At 49.3% G+C, this 19,908-nt stretch overlaps 2 protein-coding genes across 6 annotated transcripts in view; both read left to right on the forward strand.

The window, feature by feature from the left end:
- LOC140424909 (LIM zinc-binding domain-containing Nebulette-like) overlaps positions 1–19,908 on the forward strand; it is a 524,814-nt gene that overhangs the window by 363,228 nt on the left and 141,678 nt on the right. The window lies entirely within an intron of this gene.
- Positions 1–19,908, forward strand: part of LOC140424908 (nebulette-like) — a 124,101-nt gene that overhangs the window by 53,629 nt on the left and 50,564 nt on the right. For all 3 annotated transcript variants that reach the window (XM_072508534.1, XM_072508535.1, XM_072508536.1), the window contains 3 exons: positions 2,982–3,086; positions 12,910–13,023; positions 19,750–19,854. In XM_072508534.1, coding sequence (XP_072364635.1) covers positions 2,982–3,086; positions 12,910–13,023; positions 19,750–19,854 — 324 coding nt within the window. The remainder of the gene's footprint in view (positions 1–2,981; positions 3,087–12,909; positions 13,024–19,749; positions 19,855–19,908) is intronic.

Consider the following 19,908-nt stretch of genomic DNA (forward strand, 5'->3'; position numbering starts at 1 on the left):
AAAGACATTTTATCTGCGAGGGTCATGATTCTTTGGAACTCTCTTCACCAGAGAGTGGCGGAGGCAGAGTCATTGAATATTTTTTAGGCAGAAGTTGACTGATAAGGAAGTCAAAGGTTGTCAGGTGTAGGCTGAATGTGGAGTTGAGGTTACAATCAGATTAGCCATGATCTTATTGAATGGCGGAGCAGGCCCGAGGGGCAAAATGCCCAACTCCTGCTCCTAATTCAAATGTTTGTATGTAATGTGTCATCAAGCATTGCACAAACTGCAACAAGGGTGGGTATTTTCTCGGAAAAGTTAAGTCCTGACATGGGACCATATGCAGATCCTGAGCCCTTCCGGGTGGCTGCTGGTAGAATTTCCCGGTAACGGGTGCGTGCCAGGGAGCCATCCCTATGCAGCCCCTCCCCCATCTCACCACCTGGGAGCCAGTAAAATATGAACAGTACCATGTTTCCCTAAGCCATGACATGTTATGGAATATTGATTATGACTCCTAAATGTGCTTTCCACTAATGAGCAGAGCTTAATCTTCCAAATGAGGGTCCAGTGTCCCATCCGTGGGGGAGGGGGGCCTGAATTACGTGTCTGGCATCAGACCTTCCCCATGATTTAGGCAGAACTCCCACCTAGCTGCGGGCTAATCAGAGGCTGGCAGCTGTCCATTGCCAGCAGCCAACACCAGGAGCCGGGACTACTGCTACCTTACCTATTTTCTTTAGTTGTCTGATATTCTTTATTCTCTAGAATTCTGGCATTCAGAAAGAGATCAGGTGAAGATTTTTAAAAATCAATTATAATGACAAACTATTGAATTGCTAATCATTGACAATCTATAAAGATGTACCATCAAGGTTACTTTTTTAGCATTTTATGCAACCTTTTTTTCTTGGTAAACTTGCTGCAATGCACTGTGCTTTTCAGCTACAACATAAAAGTATCTCTTCTACCTAGATTATTTCTGGTCATTAAAATGGCCACAAATTCTAAAATGTGACAGTAATATATAAATATATATATATATATGATGTGAATTTCTCATTCCCCACTTAGCAATTTGTACAATTGACGTCAACAGAGTTATCAGCCTTTCTAGTGAGAAGAAGCATAAATTATGGATTGTGTGAAGCTCTTAAAATGTGCTTATGTTGCTGATAAAGGGTGATTCCAGTACATGTAATACTATTCCAATTAAGCTTATTGGACAGATCAGTTTGTCATTTTTAATGTTTATTCTGTGTTTTGCTTTGTATTTATTAATTCATTCGAAAATAAGCAGGAAAAAAAGACTTGCTTTTACATAGCGTATCACCATGTCTGTAGGAAGCCCTAAACATTTTACAATCCTTATATTGCTTTTGAAGTGTAATCACTGTTCTAAAAATAAACACGGCATGATGTTTGCTGCAAGATACCATAAGCACCAAATTAATAAATGACCGTATCATTTATTGTTGGTAGCATTGAAAGAAATAGTGGCCAGGAGATCAGGGAAATTCTCTGCTGCTTTTTGAAAGATTCCATGACATTTCTTAGATTAACGTGAGCAGGTAGATGGTGTAGAGTTTACCACTCCATTTCAAAGTGCTTCCCAGCAGCGGGAGGCGGCGCGTCCTTTGCTGGCGGTGGAATTCTCTGCTCCTGCCACTGTCTATGGGAATTCCCATTGAAGCCAGCCCACGCCACCCGGAAACCTCCAGGCAGCTGTGTGCTGCCGGCGGGACTAGAGAACGGCTGTAGAATTCCGGCCCTTATCTTTGACAGTGCAGCGTTCTCACAGTACTGGATTGAAATGCCAGCCGTGGCTGTATGCATAAGGCTTTGAATCTCCAACCTTGTGCACTAGAATTGAGAGTGCTGCCAAATTGGCATGCTGCTTAAAAAGCAAAAACTTGACTGCATATGAGGTTATTTCACACTCTGATTTCTTTTCCCACTCAGAGAGGTTTTATTTTGTGAAGTCCGCGATTTAATCTGGAATGTTTATGCTTGGGAAATAGGTGTGCTAAACTGGTAGCAATACGACTTTCACATTCGATTTCTAAAATTTATTGACCAAATTATTATTAGTGATTCAAAATAAAATCAATTAACTATAATTGTTTGGTGCATTAGTTGTAGTAATATAGCCAATAAGTAGCAAAAAGAAAATGAGAGGCAGTGTAGTCCCAGTGGAATAAGATAATAGACTTCAGTTGTTAGTCATTTGTGTAATTGGGCCTCAGGACATTACCTGAATTGTGGGGCTGGTTTAGCACAATGGGCTAAACAGCTGGCTTGTAATACAGAACAATGTCAGCAGCGCGGGTTCAATTCCCGTACCGGCCTCCCCGAACAGGCGCCGGAATGTGGCGACTAGGGGCTTTTCACAGTAACTTCATTGAAGCCTACTTGTGACAATAAGCATGATTAAAATATTGCAATTTCATTACTTGATTGTTAAGGTCATGAACTCATGGTAGACTTGGCATCAAGGTCTTGGCCTCATTCTCCTCAACTTGTGATGATATGTCAGCACAGTAAAATGAAAACCTTCAGAAAAGAATGCCACCGCTGAACAGCTTTATGTAGTAGACGAGGAAAGTGGCTGATTATGTGAAGTGTCGTGTGGTCACAAGCTGCAATGCATCCTTGGGCCAATTCTTTTTCAACATGGAAATTAGATTGGGCAGTGTATTATGATACATGTTCACATTGAAGCACCGATGCTTTGTGGAAATTATTCATCATTGCTACAAAATTAGTTTAGTGCCAAGCAATCATTCATGTCCATTCATCTTACCGGAACTGTAGAGTCAAAGAAATCTAATCCCAAGTAATTGTGCATTTTCTGTTTGTGGGCAAACTGATTATTGCTGAGATGACTAAATGTCACCGTTTATTTCTGGTGGTGGACAAATTAAGAGATTCTAACTTGACAGATGCATACATTTACAGCTTAGATACTTTATTAATTGAACTTCATATGTCTTTTGCAGGTTGCATATAAAAATCAAGCAAAAGCAGCAGCATCTGTGAAAACATCCATCATTGGTCGACCAGACATTGAGCATGCAAAAGAGGTTTCCAAAATTACTAGCCAAGTAAGTCCTTCGAATTGAAAAGATTCTTTTGTCAATCATTCACTTTGTTTTGTGATCACTATGTAATTTTATCAAATTTAAGAGCACCAAGTCAATTGATTTCCCAAAGTGTGGGAACCTAAGTAAGTAAAGCGAGTGTTTTCATACTGTTTCCATTTTAAAAAACAGCAATAATCTTCATGTTTAAAACTAAACAAAATGGTTAAATTTTTAATATTGTTTAAACCAAAGTTTATTATATTAACAGTGAAAACCTGGCCTGATTTCTGGATGTACAAACCGTAATCTGCAATAACTATCACAGTTGATATTTTCTAAATATTATGTTATGGGCGAGGCTTTTCAGAACCCCAAAATGAATCATGGAGATTAATGGATTTGTTCCTTTTCCGAGCACACGGCTTTTTCCCTAGGTGTGGGATTACAATTATGGACACGTGGATTTTTAAACTCAAAACACTGTTTATTCCATGAACTCAATTCAATATCTTAAATAAGCATTGGATCTCTTAACACCCCTTACTTCAAAGATAACTCAGAAAATATTGCATCAGTAAATAATTCCTTAAAATGTTCCTTGAAACTTCCAAGAGACTTAACACCTTTAAACAGTATCACATCAGGTTAAAGGATACATATTTTTTCTGTAGAATGGCAGAGACTGTCGCAAACTGGCTTTCTACTTTTAAACTGCTCTCAGCAAAACCAGCCAGGCACTTTTTAGCTGCTCTCAGCAAAACCAAACTGCAAAACTTGCAGCTCTCTGGAAACACACAGACACTGCTTTTAAACTGAAACTAAAAACCTGCAAAATGGCTGACCTGAGCTGAGCTCCACCCACTCTATGATATCACTGTTTTCTTAAAGGTGCATTGCTTAAACATCCAGTTCTTAAAGGCACTCTCGCATGACAATTAAAACTGTTAGCTTTCCTAATTCTGATACCTGAAACTTAAAAAGTTATATACCAGCATACGTTTTAACTAAAATCACAATTTTCACTAAATCTGGTCATTAAGATTAATATATATGCAGGATTTTTGTACAAGCTATTTTGGAGGCAGCAGCTTGATAAAGTAAAAATAGAATAGAAACATAAAACACTGGGTGGGTCAGGCAGCATATTTAAGGAAAAAAGAAATGTCATGACAATTTGGGTTAATATGCTTCAACAGAATATTGGCCATTAATATGATTCAACATGTGGTGGTGTGCTGGATTGCACTTTGGTTCAAAGCAACAACTTATGAGTTTGTGTTCTTGCGTGTGCTATTAGGAGAAGGTGTATATTGGTCTGGATTCTCCGTTCGGAAGACTGAGGGCGGGATTCTCCGTTGCCCGACGCCGATATCGTAATCGGCAATTGGGCGGAGAATCCCTGTTTACGACCAAATCGGGGGCAGAGCCTGTTTTCAGATGCTCTGCCCTCTCCAAAACGACATCATCGAGGAGTACGCCGCACGCCGTTGGGTCAGCCTCAGGACATTATCTGAAGGCCGTCCCCCGATGGGCCGAGTTCCCGATAGTTTCTGTGAACCCGGTGTGGTGGCAGTGGACTGTGTCCAGTGTCACCACAGTCGGGGGGGGGCACCGTGCTGCTGGCCATGGGGACTTCGGTGGGGGCTGGGGGGGGTGGCGAGGGGTGTCCAGGGGGGCACGGCATGGCCACTGCAGGTCACGCCATGCGTATGTGCGGCCACGGACCTGGCAATTCTCCAGGCATTTATATCTGGAAGGCCGTGCTTTTTACGTGGCACGGCTGCTCGCCCCTCACCGGTCGGAGGATCAGTGCTGGATTTTTTCATCGTAAAACCGGACACTTCCTCCGGACATAGCCTCAAAATCGGAGAATCCAGCCCTAAGTGTTCCCGCCGGAACTCAATAGCGTGCGATTTGCGTTTCCATTGGGGGCGCTATTCGTTCCGCAATTCAGGACATATAAATTGGCCAGCACTCTGCTGGGGTGAATTGGAAGCAATTCCCAGCCCAGCGGGTGGTGTAATCAGAATTAGCACTTAGTCTAGAGCTGTTTTTATGCACTCCACTCACCACAAACTCTTTGCAGCTATGAAGAGGTTCAGAGGAGACCTGTCCCCCGATTTCGGGAGTCTGAATTGGACCCACTGCTTGATGCCATTGAGGAGAGGAGGGACAACTTTGTCCCCAGGATGGGCCGCAGACACAAGCCCACCGTCCTGAACAGCGCCTGGGAGGAGGTGGTAGAGGCAGTCAGTGGTGCTAGCCTCACCAGGAGGAGAAAGCCTATGATCCTGAGGGATGGGTGTCACTGGTGAGGCTGCTGCCATGAGAGGAGCAGTTTGCCAGGGAGGGTTCCAAAGCCCATGGTGCAGGTGTCCTTTGGTTGGGGTGAGCTCTGCTAATCCCCTGCTCCCTCTGCAGTGTGGCTGTGTTTCACAGGAGTGCCAGCACCTTGTAGGCCAGTGATTGAGTTTGGCCACGCCCATCCCCTTGATGATACTGCTGGGGTATGAGGGTTTCCAGAGTGGCAGCCTGGGTAGGCTTTCACATCACCAGAGGCTCTCCAAGCATTTACAGGACACAGTGAGCAGTCAGCAGTGCGAACAACCAGGAGCATGTAAGTAGCACCTGAAGGATTTTTCAAATCACACACTGCAGCAATGGCGATCTGAGCCAGACCACCCTGATCCTGAGGGGGGAGACCAGACCCCGAGTCCACGGACCTGGCACCAAATCATTCTCCGCTACTCCCCTGGCGCAGGCAGCTATCACCAAGCGAACCTGACCATGTTTGAGAGTTTTTTTTAGCGTCTTGCTCAGCAGCCATAGCATCCAGTCCCTGCTTGTGAATACTTGCACCAACTCACGCCCGCGAGATGACCGTCAGAGAGCATTCCAGAGGGGTGAAACATGAAGTGTCCAACCTGCCAATGAGTTTTAAACCTATGCAAATGACGATTTTGCATTAGTCCGCCGGCGTAGGGTATAAACTTCACTACTGCCACGGACCGGATTGTGATGTTGGAATTGGCAGCAGGCGCAAATTGCAATTTTTCACTTGTGCGTTATTCTCCACCCAATCGCAATTCTTGCTGCCGGTAACAAGAAGCGGAGAACTCAGCTCATTGATTGTGAAGCAGTGAGAATAAAGAGGCAACTTACAGAGTACTCCTATGCTCTTTGTAGAATCCAGAGAATAGCTTGGACAAGGAGATTTTAAGGATGAATATGCAGTGGGAAGAGCTTCTTCTGTGCAGCTGACAAGCTGTGAAGGCTTTAATCACTTCCACTGAAGAGCTCCAAGCATGGCCATTGAGAGACTTCTCTCAGAAGTACTATCACTCCTTGATAGGTCTAACATTTCACGGTCTTTTTGCCGCAGCATGGGAGCAGCTTATGCAGCGCCAGCTTGCACTTATGTTGGACGACAAGATCAGAAACCACACCACCACTTCAGTACAGCAACAGCTGCCTTCCTGCAGCCACATGCCTCTCTATAGAATGGAGGAGATGGGCACCAAGATCAAGCTGGAAGGAGACAAGCTCCCAACATAGCCAACAGGAAGGAGATCAAGGGCTAGTTTCACCATTCTGGACACTTAAGTGCTCCCACTGTTGTAGAATCGTGGGAACTGCAAGGTCCGTCTGGGAGCACCAGCTAGGAGAAATTCATGTCATGCAAATGGGTCAGTGGGCAGCCCACATGCTGCCCTCCCGAGTCCCAGCCCTGTTGGTGTCTGATTCGTTGGGATTCGGAATTGCATTCAGAACCTTACAAGCTGGAGCATCTTTAAGCGTTCCATTCAGCACAGACTGTCATTCCAGACAGGAAGATGGCTGCAAAAAGGCCTGCAACAAGGTTCCTGGAGTCAAAGATTGACCGAATGTTGGACGCCATTGAGAGGAGTAGGGGCACTCTCTTCCCTACAATCGAGTGAAGACTCAAGCCCGCCATATTGAAGAACACCTGGGATGAGGTGGCAGAGGCTGAGAGTGATGCCAGCCTCACCAAGATGACCATCACGCAATGCCGCAAGACGATGAATGCCCTGCTTCGATCAGCTCGGGCCAGTAACCATCTCTGTGCCCCTGCATCACTCACGTCTCTCACTCCTCACATCTGCCCCAATCCCCTAGAGGCCAAAAACTCCCCATCTGCCTGCAACTCCCTTACCGCGCACCCTCCACAAAATCCCGACACATCTGTTGTCCTCTTTGGCCAGGAGACCTGCACACACAATCATAGAATCATAGAATTTACAGTGCAGAAGGAGGCCATTCGGCCCATCGAGTCTGCACCGGCCGATACAAAGAGCACCCTACTGAAGCCCACGTATCTCCCCTATCCCCGTAACCCAATAACCCCCACTTAACATGTTTTGGACACTAAGGGCAATTTAGAATGGCCATTCCACCTAAGCCAAACATCTTTGGACTGTGGGAGGAAACCGGAGCATCTGGAGGAAACCCACGCACACACGGGGAGAACGTGCAGACTCCGGACACAGACAGTGACCCAGCCGGGAATCGAACCTGGGACCCTGGAGCTGTGAAGCAACTGTGCTAATCACTATGCTACAGTGCTGCCCACCAGCTACAAATCCCCCATAAAACTTGTGTTCCAGCATCTCACCATGTCTTTTTGTGCCCCCCAAGGATAAAGTGGGCTATAATCACAGGGAGCGCCAGAAGACAGGAGGGGGCATCCCAGATATTCGGGTTCAAACTCCCAATGATAATCTTTATTAGTGCCACAAGTAGGTTTACATTAACACTGCAATGAAGTTACTGTGAAAAGCCCCTAGTCGCCACACTCCGGCACCTGTTCAGGTACACAGAGGGAGAATTCAGAATGTCCAATTCACCTAACAGCACGTCTTTCGGGACTTGTGGGAGGAAACTAGAACACCTGGAGGAAACCCATGCAGACACGGAGAGAACGTGCAGACTCCGCACAAACAGTGACCCAAGCCAGGAGTTGAACCCGGATCCCTGACGCTGTGAAGCAACAGTGCTAACCACTGTGAGCCCTGCAAGGGGGCTGGTTTAGCATAGAGCTAAATAGCTGGCTTTTACAGCAGACCAAGACAGGCCAGCAGCGCAGTTCAATTCCCGTACTAGCCTCCCCGAACAGGCGCCGGAATGTGGCAACTAGGGACTTTTCACAGTAACTTCATTTGAAGCCTGCTTGTGACAATAAGCGATTTTCATTTCATTTTCATTTCATATTTCAACTCGCGGGGGAGTTCAATGAGTGGGAACTAGCTGCTTTGGAGTTCGGCTTGCGCCAAGCAAGTGAGAGTTCAATGCAACGCAGATGTCCCGATAGCAAGTGAGTCACTCCTCTCCCACAGACCAGTCATTCACAAAATCTCACCCCATGTCTTTTGTCTTACAGGGTCACCATCAGACAAAACCAGGCCTACCTGGGTCGCTGCCACCCCCCCATCCAGACCCTCAGAACATCCTGGTGCACCTCTACGGGGAAGACACCAACACCTTACCACTGCTTGCAACTGCAACATCCACCATCGCAGGGACTATCACCTCGGTGGGTGATGTTAATGATCAGGCTCCTGGTTCACCCTTTGGTGCGCACTACACACTGCTGCAGCACATTAGGTGGAGGCTGCGACTACCGAGGGAGTGGATGGTCGAAAGGCTGCCTGATCCTAGGGGACAGCTGGCGTCCAGACAGTTGCTGCTCTTCTGGAGAGGATGATCTCATCACTGTTGTGGATGCAGAAGCAGAATCTACAGGAGGGGGTGCCAGCAACTTTTCAGTACAGCAGGAGGAGATCAGCCACCTTCAGGCACAGGAGATGGTGCTGACAATGCGGGGCACCCAGGCCAACGCTGAAAGGGTAGCGTCCACGGTGGAAGACCTGGGGCAAGACGTCAGAGCCACATGTCAGGGCGCCCAAAGCTTGGGGCAGACTGTGCTGTTCATGGCTAAGGTGCAGGGCAGGAGAGCCCAGTCACAGCTGGACATGTCTCGGGAGCAAATGGACATTGCTGTGGCACTCTAGAGCTTGGCTCATTCACAAAGGGTCATGGCTGAGGGCATCAAGAGCATTGACAGGGCGCTGACATACATTTCCAGTCACAAAAGGACATGGCGCAGGCCCAGAGGGACATGACCGAGGCAGTGAGGGACATGACTCACTCGCTACGGGACATAACCCCGTCTCAGTGCACCATTTCTGAGGGCGTCGAAACCATGATTCAGGTGAGGGTGGACTTTCAGGACTGGCCGCAGCAGGTGATGGTGGTGCCTCCAGAGTTCACTCCGGCCTTCCCTCCATCATATGGGAGTTGCCCAGGGGCCATTGAGCACCCTGAGGAAGAATTGATGGGGCCCACTGTGGAATGTGCTGGAACATCTCAGACATAGCAGGCGGGATTCTCCATCCCGCTGCACCAGTTTTCCCATTTTGGCAGCCCCACGTGTTGCAAAATCCCAATGGGGAATCCCGAAAGTTGAGAATCCAGCCCTCCGAATCCCTCCACCTAACACTTGCACACCTCATGGGCAGTGGACAGAACAGGCTGACACATCGTCACCTGTGACACTCGAAAGTCGGCCATCCCATCCAGACCCAGGCCCTCCAGAGCATGCCACTGAGGACATCACAGGGCAGAGGATGGCACTTCTGATCTGCTTCTGGGGTATTGCCTAGAAGAAGAGGTAGGCCACGAAAGATTTGAAAGGTAAATGACATTTAAGTTGGCATGTGTGTAATACTGAATAGATAGTAAGGGGGAAGGGCACACATATTATAGCCACTCACCATTACTCACTTGCACACCACCAGTGCGATTTGCCTCCATCCTCTGTCCCGCGGGTGTGAAGGAAGGGCTGGGGCAGCACATCCATGACGCACCAACGTCACACGTGGTCACATGGTGACACCCTCACCGAGAAGTGACAGGGCACGGGTTTAGCAGTGTGAGCCCACCTTGTGTGGCAGCATGCGCAGCGAGTAAGCACTAACTGTTCACCATCTCCTGCAAGACCCCAAAATATTTGGGCCCGTGAGAACAAATTCCCAGCAGACATGCAGGCTTCACCCGGCCAGACAGTGGCTCGTAATCTTAAAGACAGGAGTCAGACTTTGTCAGAAAATGAGGAGCACCAGAGCTCATCTCACAGCGAGTCGTCAACATCCTGTGGAGATGCCGGATCTCGGAGCTACGGTAGTGGGAAGGAGTGGAAGGCTAGGGGGAAGGTGATGTGAAGAACTAAGGGAGAGGGAATGGGTGGATGGACTAAGGGCGAGGGAAGGGGTGGATGGAGTAAGAGAGAGGGAAAGGGGTGGGTGGACTAAGGGAGAGGGAAAGGGGTGAACAGGCTAAGGGAGATGGAATAGGTGGATGGACTAAGGGAGAGGGAATGGGTGGGTGGACTAAGGGAGAGGGAAGGGGTGGGTGGACTAAAAGAGGAAAGGGGTGGGTGGACTAAGGGAGAGGGAAAGGGGTGGGTGGACTAAGGGAGAGGGAATGGGTGGGTGGACTAAGGGAGAGGGAAAGGGGTGGACGGACTAAGGGAGAGGGAATGGGTGGGTGGACTAAGGGAGAGGGAAGTGGTGGATGGACTAAAAGAGGAAAGGGGTGGGTGGACGAAGGGAGAGGGAAAGGGGTGGACGGGCTAAGGGAGAGGGAATGAGTGGGTGGACTAAAAGAGGAAAGGGGTGGATGGACTAAGGGAGAGGAAAGGGATGGACGGACTAAGGGAGAGGGAAGGGGTGTACGGACTATGGGAGAGGGAAGGGGTGGGTGGACTAAGGGAGAGGAAAGGGGTGGGTGGACTATGGAAGTGGGAAGGGGTGAGTGGACTAAGGAAGTGGGAAGGGGTGAGTGGACTAAGGGAGAGGAAAGGGATGGGTGGACTAAGGGAGAGGGAAGGGGTGGGTGGACTAAGGGAGAGGGAAGGGGTGGGTGGACTAAGGGAGAGGGAAGGGATGGGTGGACTACGGGAGAGGGAAGGGATGGGTGGACTAAGGGGAAAGGAAGGGGTGCAAGGACTAGGGGAAGGAATGCGTGGCACAGTGGCATCGAGTGTGGCACAGTGGTTAGCACTGCTGCCTCACAGCACTAGGGACCCGGTTTCAATTCCGGCCATGATTGATTGTATGGAGTTTGAATGTTCTCCTTGTGTCTGCGTGGCTTTCCTCCGGGTGCCCCGGTTTCCTCCCACAGTCCAAAGATGTGCAGGTTAGGTGGATTACAATTGCTAAAATTGCACCTTTGGGACCAGGGGTGTTCAGGTTATATGGGGTTACAGGGATAGGGCAGGGGGGTGGGCCTAGGTAGGGTGCTCTTTCAGGCATTGGATGGTCAAGGGAATCCTCATGGTCAGCCTGAGTTGTACTGCTGCACCACCCCCAACATGCCGTGCCACCCCTGCCCCTTTACGATAAAGTCTGCACTTCACCCCTGTCCCCATCAGTGACTGGCACCGATCTATGATATTGGGAGCCTTTATCTTCACAACCCATCCCTGCCAAAAGGGATACCAGTGGCTGCCACAACTGTTGTTAGTGATGGACTTGTGGCCCTCGTTCTGTTTCTCCCAATGGGGTCTACTTTGGGTCTCCTCACTGGGTGGGCCTTGTGCTCTCCCGCCAGGAGGGTGACAAATGATTGATGAAGACATTCATCTCTGTGCTAAGAGGCTGGTGTGCAGGCAGTTCCCATAGATGGGAGTGAGCGAGGGATGTGTGCGTTTGCTGGGACCTTAGTCGCAGTATTACATGGAGTCTGGGTTTTACACACCGGTTGTTACAGAGAGCTGGTCAGCAGGGTGGATGGGATCAGGGGTGCGGTGGACAGGCAGGACCTGGAGACATCTCGTGATTCTCAAGGGTCGACTAGCAGACAGTATCTCTTGGGAGGCTTTTACTCTGAGAGGGGCTGTGTGCCACGGCGGGTCCCAGTGGCAACGGTGCACGTGTCCATTGAGCTCTGCTAATCCCTTGCTTCCTCGACTGTGGGGCTGCGTTTCTGAGGAGTGCCAATCTGGTGGGCTGACGATTGAGCATGGCAACGCCCATCCTCCTTATGGTACTGCCAGGGTATGAGGGTTTCCAGACAAGTGGGCTGGGTGGGTTTCCACATGAGCCCTCAGAGCATTTGTAGGATAATAATAATCGCTTATTTTCACAAGTAGGCTTCAATCAAGTTACTGTGAAAAGCCACATTCCAGCGCCTGTTCGGGGAGGCCGGTACGGGAATTGAACCCGCGCTGCTGGCCGTGTTCTGCATTGCGAGCAAGCTGTTTAGCCCACTGAGCTAAACCAGCCCTGAACTAATACAGGCAGCAGTGTCAACAACCAGGAGCCTGTAAATTACAGATCGGTTTAAATGAATTTATGCAGCAATAGGGGTCTCAGCCATGGCACTCCGATCATGAGGGGAACACCGCGAGTCTACACACTTACCACCAAGTCATTCTCCACTACTCCCTGAGGTCCAGGCATAAACCCCCCCAGCAAGCCGAGAAGTTTGAAAAACTTGGTTACCTAGTCGCTCTCCCCTCAAATGGTGCTCAGCTTGCGTGGCTCCCGGCTGAGCATCTCGGGCTTGGGGTTGGAGATTCGAGCTCCCAGCTAAATCATCGAGTTGCATCCTCCCGCCAGAGGCCGATCCCGTTTTTCACCGACGCGCCATTCTCCGCTGGATCGGGAAAAAAGTAGAGAAGCAAGAGTGTTGGCTGCTCGGTTAGGGATGTGTATGCCGAGAGAGAGAGAGACGCAAGTATCGCTGCAATGTGTCTTGCTGTGAGCAGTGCTGTAAAGTTTGTACCCTGATTACATCTGATAACCTGTAATTTATTTTGTTCTAGGTTAACTACAAAGACAAATTTAATAAAGAGCTTAAAGAGAGGAGGCATCACTTCAATCCCCAGGAAAGTGCTTCCTTCAAACAATTGCAAGCTGCGTCTGTTCTTGCAAGTGATGTAAGCAGGATTTATTGAAAACAATTACTCGCTAACCCTTTTGCGGGACAAAATTTGGGAAGTTCCATACTTGCCCTTTCATTGATAAATTGTTTCTTCGGCTCATTAGCTGAATTGAATGTGCGACAATTCAGTCGGCAGGAGTTTTTAAAATGTTTGTGAAGCTTCTGGAAGTTATGTTTTAATGCTGCTGGCCGTTGCTCAGTTAGGGCTTCCATGTCCAGCTGTAGCTGTAACCACGACTGTCAGGAATTATTTCCCAACCAACTAAAAATCCAAATAAATAAAAATCAGATTTTAAAAAGTGCTCAGGAGCTCCCCCTAAAGTTCAGTGATGCAGCTGGTCCCACAAGGATCCATTTCCTATGAGGTGGGTGTACCAGAAACCTATGATAATGGTTCTTTGTTGAATCTACAAATGTCCCTCAAATGTCAATTAACAGCAGCTTTGAGAACAGTCTATTGCCAAAGTAACTTGATCTTCATTTGCTGCTACCGTGTGACAGATTTCTGAAAACATCCTGGCTCACAGTGTCATTAGCATTGCTTTTCGCAGAACTGTTTTGACAGGAATTTTCTTTCAACAGCATTGTCAGAGTTATAAATGTCGCGGATCAATTATTTGTTTTAATTTGGTGGACTCATTCAGTAGATGTCACTAAAATGCACGTTTGAATATGTTTTGAAAATAAAAGTTTAGGTAAAGGGAAGAAAATTGGAAACCTAAAATAAAATCAGAAAATGCTGGAAATTACAGGAAGGTTGTTAGCATCTGAAAATAGAAAAGATTTGGTTAATGATTTTAATAAAGACCGTTCATCAGATCTGGTGGAGCATCACCACTTGAAAGGTTAACTGAACCTTTTGCTCTCCAGATGCGATGCATCAACACTATCTTTCGAGTATATTTTTAACTAGAATCATAGAATCATCTGCAGCGGCCCTTGGAAAGAGCACCGTACTTAAGCCCACGCCTCCACCCTATCCTCGTAACCCAGTAACCCCACCTAATCTTTTGGACATTAAGGGGCAATTTAGCATGACCTATCCACCTAACCTGCACATGTTTGGACTGTGGGAGGAAAGCGGAGCACCCGGAGGAAACCCACGCAGACATGGGAACAAAGTGCAAACTCCACACAGTTACCCGAGGCTGGAATTGATCCCGGGTCCCTGCAGCTGTGAGGCAGCAGTGTTAACCACTGTGTCACCATGCTGCCCTTTGAAGACTTTTCATCAACAGATGAAAAGTCATTGTTGTAGGGTGTTGGATACCATTTGGGAGGTCTTAATGAAGTCTGTAGTAGGTTAACTATGTATTTATGAGCTACAAGAATTCCAGGAACAGAGGCGGCCATTCAGCCCCTCAAACCTGTCCCACCATTCAATGAGATCATGGCTGATATGTGACCTAACTTCATACCCTTTGGGCCTTTGGCCCATATACCTTAATATTTTTGTTGAATAAAATCTCTCTGATTTAAAATGATCAATTGATCTAGCTTCAACTACTGTTTGTGGAGTCAGTATCAAACCTCCACCATCCTTTAAGTGAAGAAGCTCTTCCTAACATCTCTCCTGAATGATCTAGTCCTAATTTTTAGACGATGCCCCCTAGTTTTAGCATCCCCAAACAGTGGAAATAATTTATCTTTATCTACCTTGTCTTTCCCTGTTAATATCTTGAATAATTTGATTGGATCACCACTCAGCTTTCCAAATTCTAATGAAAACAGATCTAATTTGAGTAATCTCTCTTCGTAATTCAACCCCTGTAATCCAGGTATCATATAAGCATATTATGTACATATGTAAAGTTACAGGGTTCAAGTTAAGAGCTGCATCCATGATTGCTTGTCCGACACTCAACTGACTCCTAGATGGTGGGTCATGTGTTCTTTTACATCGCTGTGTGGGTGATACTGTAGTCCCACATTAATGCCATATGTGCCAGACCCTTGTACAACAGTCATCAACCTGAAGGATTAATGTTACCTTTCACTCTCCATCGATACTGACTGGCCTGCTGAGGGTGTTTCCAGTATTTTCTGTTTGATTTCAGTTTCCGCCATCTGCAATATTTTCCTCTATCTTTTAATATAAGGGGTTGAACTTATTATTGCATTTAATTTCTGTGATAGACAACATCTTGAAATAAACCAGATTCAAAGTTTCCTTTTGTGTTTAAGTTTTGCCTCCCACGAAGGGGGCGGGGCTGGGGGAAGGGCGGTGCTGGAGAGGAGAACACACTGATTGCCAGGGGGAGGTGGAGGGACTCTCACACTGGGGGGTCGATGGAGTGGCGGGAGAGGCTGGGGTCAGCAGGAGTCAGCTGACTTACGGGAGTGCCATGGGGGGAGCAAAACGGCTAGAGGAGGATCTAGCAGGGGGAGGGGGGGGGGACTCGGTTGCTGCTGCATTGGCCAAAGGGGAGCTGGAGCTAGGATAGTAGGAGAAGGAGTCAGGGCGGGCGTCCGCCGCCTGGGGGAATGGAGGGTGTGGGATTCGGGCACGTGGCTGGCCTAAAAAGGGAGATGGCTAGTCGGCAGGGGGAGGGGGGGTGGGGGGAAGCCCCCAATCCGGCTGATAACTTGGAATGTGAGGGGCCTGAACGGGCCGGTCAAGAGGGCCCGGGTGTTCGCCCACCTAAAGAGACTGAAGGCAGATGTGGTTATGCTCCAGGAGACGCATTTGAAGGTGGCAGATCAGGTTAGGCTGAGAAAGGGGTGGGTAGGGCAGGTCTTTCACTCGTGGTTGGACGCGAAGAATAGAGGGGTGGCGATTCTGGTGGGGAAGCGGGTGTCGTTTGAGGCGCTGAACATTGTGGCAGATAATGGAGGTCGGTACGTGATGGTGAGTGGTAGGTTGCAGGGGATGCGGGTGGAATTGGGAAGATGCCGGATTTATGAAGCTCATGTTGGGTCGGATTCCGGATTTGGAGGCAGGGAGCCTGATAATGGGGGGGGGGGACTTCAACACGGTGCTGGACCCAGCACTGGACCGGTCTAGGTCCAGGACGGGTAAGAGGCCGGCTGCAGCCAAGGTGCTTAGGGGGTTTATGGACCAGATGGGGAGAGTGGATCCATTTAGGTTTGCCAGGCCGGTGGCCAGGGAATTTTCTTTTTTTTCCCACGTCCATAAAGCCTACTCCCGGATACATTTTCTCATCGTGAGTCGGGCGCTAATCCCAAGAGTGGAGGGCACGGAATATATAGCCATTTCAGATCATGCCCCGCATTGGGTGGAGCTGGATCTGGGGGAGGAGAGGGACCAGCGTCCGATGTGCCACCTCGATGTGGACTGTTGGCGGATGAGGAGGTGTGCGGGCGGATTCGGGGGTGTATCGAAAGATACTTAGAGGCCAATGACAATGGGAAGGTGCAGGTGGAGGTATTCTGGGAGGCATTGAAGGCGGTGGTCAGGGGAGAGCTAATCTCCATTAGGGCCCATAGGGAGAAGAGAGAGAGGGAGAGACTGGTGGGGGTTATATTAAGGGTGGACAGGAGCTATGCAGAGGCCCCCGAGGAGGGACTGCTTAGGGAGCGACGGAACCTCCAGACGGAATTCAACTTGCTGACTACTGGGAAAGCAGAGGCGCAGTGGAGGAAAGCGCAGGGGGCGATGTATGAGTATGGGGAGAAGGCGAGTCGGATGATGGCACATCAGTTTCAGAAGAGGGAGGCAGCGAGGGAGATTGGTGGAGTTAGGGATAAAGGAGGGAACACGGTGCGGAACACGGTGCGGAGTGCGGTGGGAATAAACGGGGCATTCAGGGACTTCTATGAGGAGCTGTAAAGGTCTCCGACGGGGAGGGGGGATGCGCCGATTTCTAGATCGCCTGAGGTTCCCGAGGGTGGAGGAGGAGCAGGTGGTTGGGCTGGGGGCACCGATTGGGCTGGATGAGCTGGTTAAGGGACTAGGGAGTATGCAGGCGGGGAAGGCCCCAGGGCCGGATTGTGTTCCCAGTAGAATTTTATAGGAAGTATGTGGACCTGCTGGGCCCGCTGCTAGTGAGGACTTTCAATGAGGCGGGGGAGGGGGGGACCTTGCCCCCGACAATGTCCAGGGCGCCCATCTCTTTGATCTTGAAGCGAGACAAGGACCCATTACGGTGTGGATTGTACAGGCCGATCTCGCTCCTCAATGTCGACGCAAAGTTGCTGGCGAAGGCTCTGGCCACGAGTATTGAGGACTGTGTCCCTAGGGTGACTCATGAGGACCAGACGGGATTTGTGAAGGGTTGGCAGCTGAACACCAATGTGCAGAGGCTCCTTAATGTAATTATGATGCCTTCGGTGGAGGGAGAAGCGGAGGTAGTGGCGGCTACGGACGTGGAGAAGGCCTTCGCTAGGGTGGAGTGGGAGTAACTTTGGGAGGTGCTGCGGAGGTTTGGGTTCGGGGAGGGGTTCATCAGTTGGGTTAGGCTGCTATATAGAGCCCCAATGGCGAGTGTGGCTACAAACCGGCGGAGGTCGGAGTACATTCGGCTGTACCGGGGAACGATATAGGGGTGTCCCCTATCCCCCCCTTGTTGTTTACACTGGCAATTGAGCCGCTGGCCATGGCATTGAGGGAGTCCAGGAACTGGAGGGGATTGGTTCGGGGGGGGGGGGAGAGGAACACCGGGTGTCGCAATATGCCGATGACCTGTTATTGCATGCTGCGGACCCAGTGGAGGGGATGGCGGAGGTCATGCGGATCCTTAGGGAGTTTGGGGACTTTTCGGGATATAAACTTAACGTGGGGAAGAGTGAGCTCTCTGTGGTGCACCCAGGAGACCAGGGAAGGGGAATAGACGAGCTTCCGAGCTGAAGAGGGCAGAGAGGAGCTTTCGGTACCTGGGGATCCAGGTAGCTAGGAGTTGGGGGGCCCCGCACAAGCTCAATTTGACGCGGTTGGTGGAACAGATGGAGGAGGATTTTAAAAGATGGGATATGTTTCACTCTCACTGGCGGGTAAGGTGCAGTCGGTTAAAATGACGGTCCTTCCGAGGTTTCTCTTTGTATTTCAGTGCCTTCCCATTCTGACCCCTAAGGCCTTTTTTAAACTGGTAAGCAGGAGCATCATGAGATTTGTGTGGGCGAATAAGACCCCGAGGGTAAAAAGGGTTTTCCTGGAACGTAGCAGAGACAGAGGAGGGCTGGCGTTGCCGAATCTATGTGGCTACTGCTGGGCAGCCAATGTGGCAATGATCCGTAAGTGGGTAATGGAAGGGGAGGGGGCGGCGTGGAAGAGGCTAGAGATGGCGTCCTGTGTGGGCACGAGTCTGAGGGCGCTGGTGACGGCACCGTTGCCGCTCCCACCGACAAGGTACACCATGAGTCCGGTGGTGGCAGCGACTCTGAAGATTTGGGGGCAGTGGAGGCATCATAGGGGTGAGGTGGGGGCCTCGGTTTGGTCCCCGATTTGAGAGAACCATCGGTTCGTCCCGGGAAGGATGGATGGGGGGTTTCTGAGCTGGCATCTAGGGGCTGTTTAGCACAGGGCTAAATCGCTGGCTTTGAAAGCAGACCAAGGCATGCCAGCAGCACGGTTCGATTCCCGTAACAGTCACCCCGAACAGGCGCCGGAATGTGGCGACTAGGGGCTTTTCACAATAACTTCATTTGAAACCTACTTGTGACAATAAGCGATTTTCATTTCATTTCATTTCATTGGGCAGGGATTAAAAGAATGGGGGACCTGTTCATTGATGGGACGTTTGCGAGCCTAGGGGCGCTGGAGGAGAAATTTGGGCTACCCCCGTGAAACGCTTTTAGGTATATGCAGGTGAGGGCGTTTGTGAAACGGCAGGTGAGGGAATTCCCGCTGCTTCCAGCACGCAGGATTCAGGACAGGCTGATCTCGGGGATATGGGTTGGAGAAGGCAAGGTCTCGGCGATTTACCAGGAGCTGCAAGAAGAGGAGGAGATCTCGGTGGAGGAGCTAAAGGGCAAATGGGAGGAGGAGCTCGGGGGGAGATAGATGAGGGTCTGTGGGCTGACGCCCTGAGTAGGGTTAATTCTTCTTCCTCTTGCACCAGGCTCAGCCTGATACAGTTTAAAGTTGTTCACAGAGCACATATGACAGGGACGAGGTTGAGTAGGTTCTTTGGGATGGAGGACAGATGTGGGAGGTGCTCGGGGAGCTGAGCAAATCACGCCCATATATTCTGGACGTGCCCGCCGCTGGATGGATTTTGGAGGGGCTTTGCGAGGACTATGTCCAAGGTGGTGAACGCCCGGGTCAAGCCGAGCTGGGGGGTAGCATTATTTGGGGTATCGAACGAGCCGGGAGTGCAGGAGGCGAAAGAGGCCTGTATTCTGGCCTTTGCGTCCCTGGTAGCCCGGCGGAGGATTTTGTTACTGTGGAAGGATGCGAAGCCCCCTAGCGTGGAAGCCTGGATTAATGACATGGCAGGGTTCATCAAGCTGGAGAGGATAAAGTTTGCCTTGTGAGGGTCTGTGCAGGGGTTCCTCAGGCGGTGGCAACTGTTCCTAGATTTTCTCGTGGAGTGTTAGGAGGAGGTCAGCAGCAGCAGCAACGCGGGGGTGGGGGGGTTTCCCTATTTGTGTTTTTATTTTTATATGGGGGGTTATTGTAGTTTGGGGAAATTCTATGTATAATTCTTGCGGGTGGTGTCCTTATGTTCTTGTTTCTTTTTTCTGTGGGGGTTTTGTTGGAAATCTGTTGAAAATTTGAATAAAGATATTTAAAAAAAAAAAAAGTTTTGCCTCCCACTTTCAGGTGAAATATAAGACTGATCGTAAAAGCATGAATCGGACTGCATCAGATTTGCCCAATTTGTTGCTCCTGGAGCATGTACTGGCAGCCAGCAAGTTGCAAAGTGATGTGAGTTATTTTTTGGAATTCCTATACTACTTTAAAATCATGGCCGGGATTCTC

This window comes from Scyliorhinus torazame, chromosome 6, assembly GCF_047496885.1.
Source record: "Scyliorhinus torazame isolate Kashiwa2021f chromosome 6, sScyTor2.1, whole genome shotgun sequence".
Taxonomy (NCBI): Eukaryota; Metazoa; Chordata; class Chondrichthyes; order Carcharhiniformes; family Scyliorhinidae; genus Scyliorhinus; species Scyliorhinus torazame.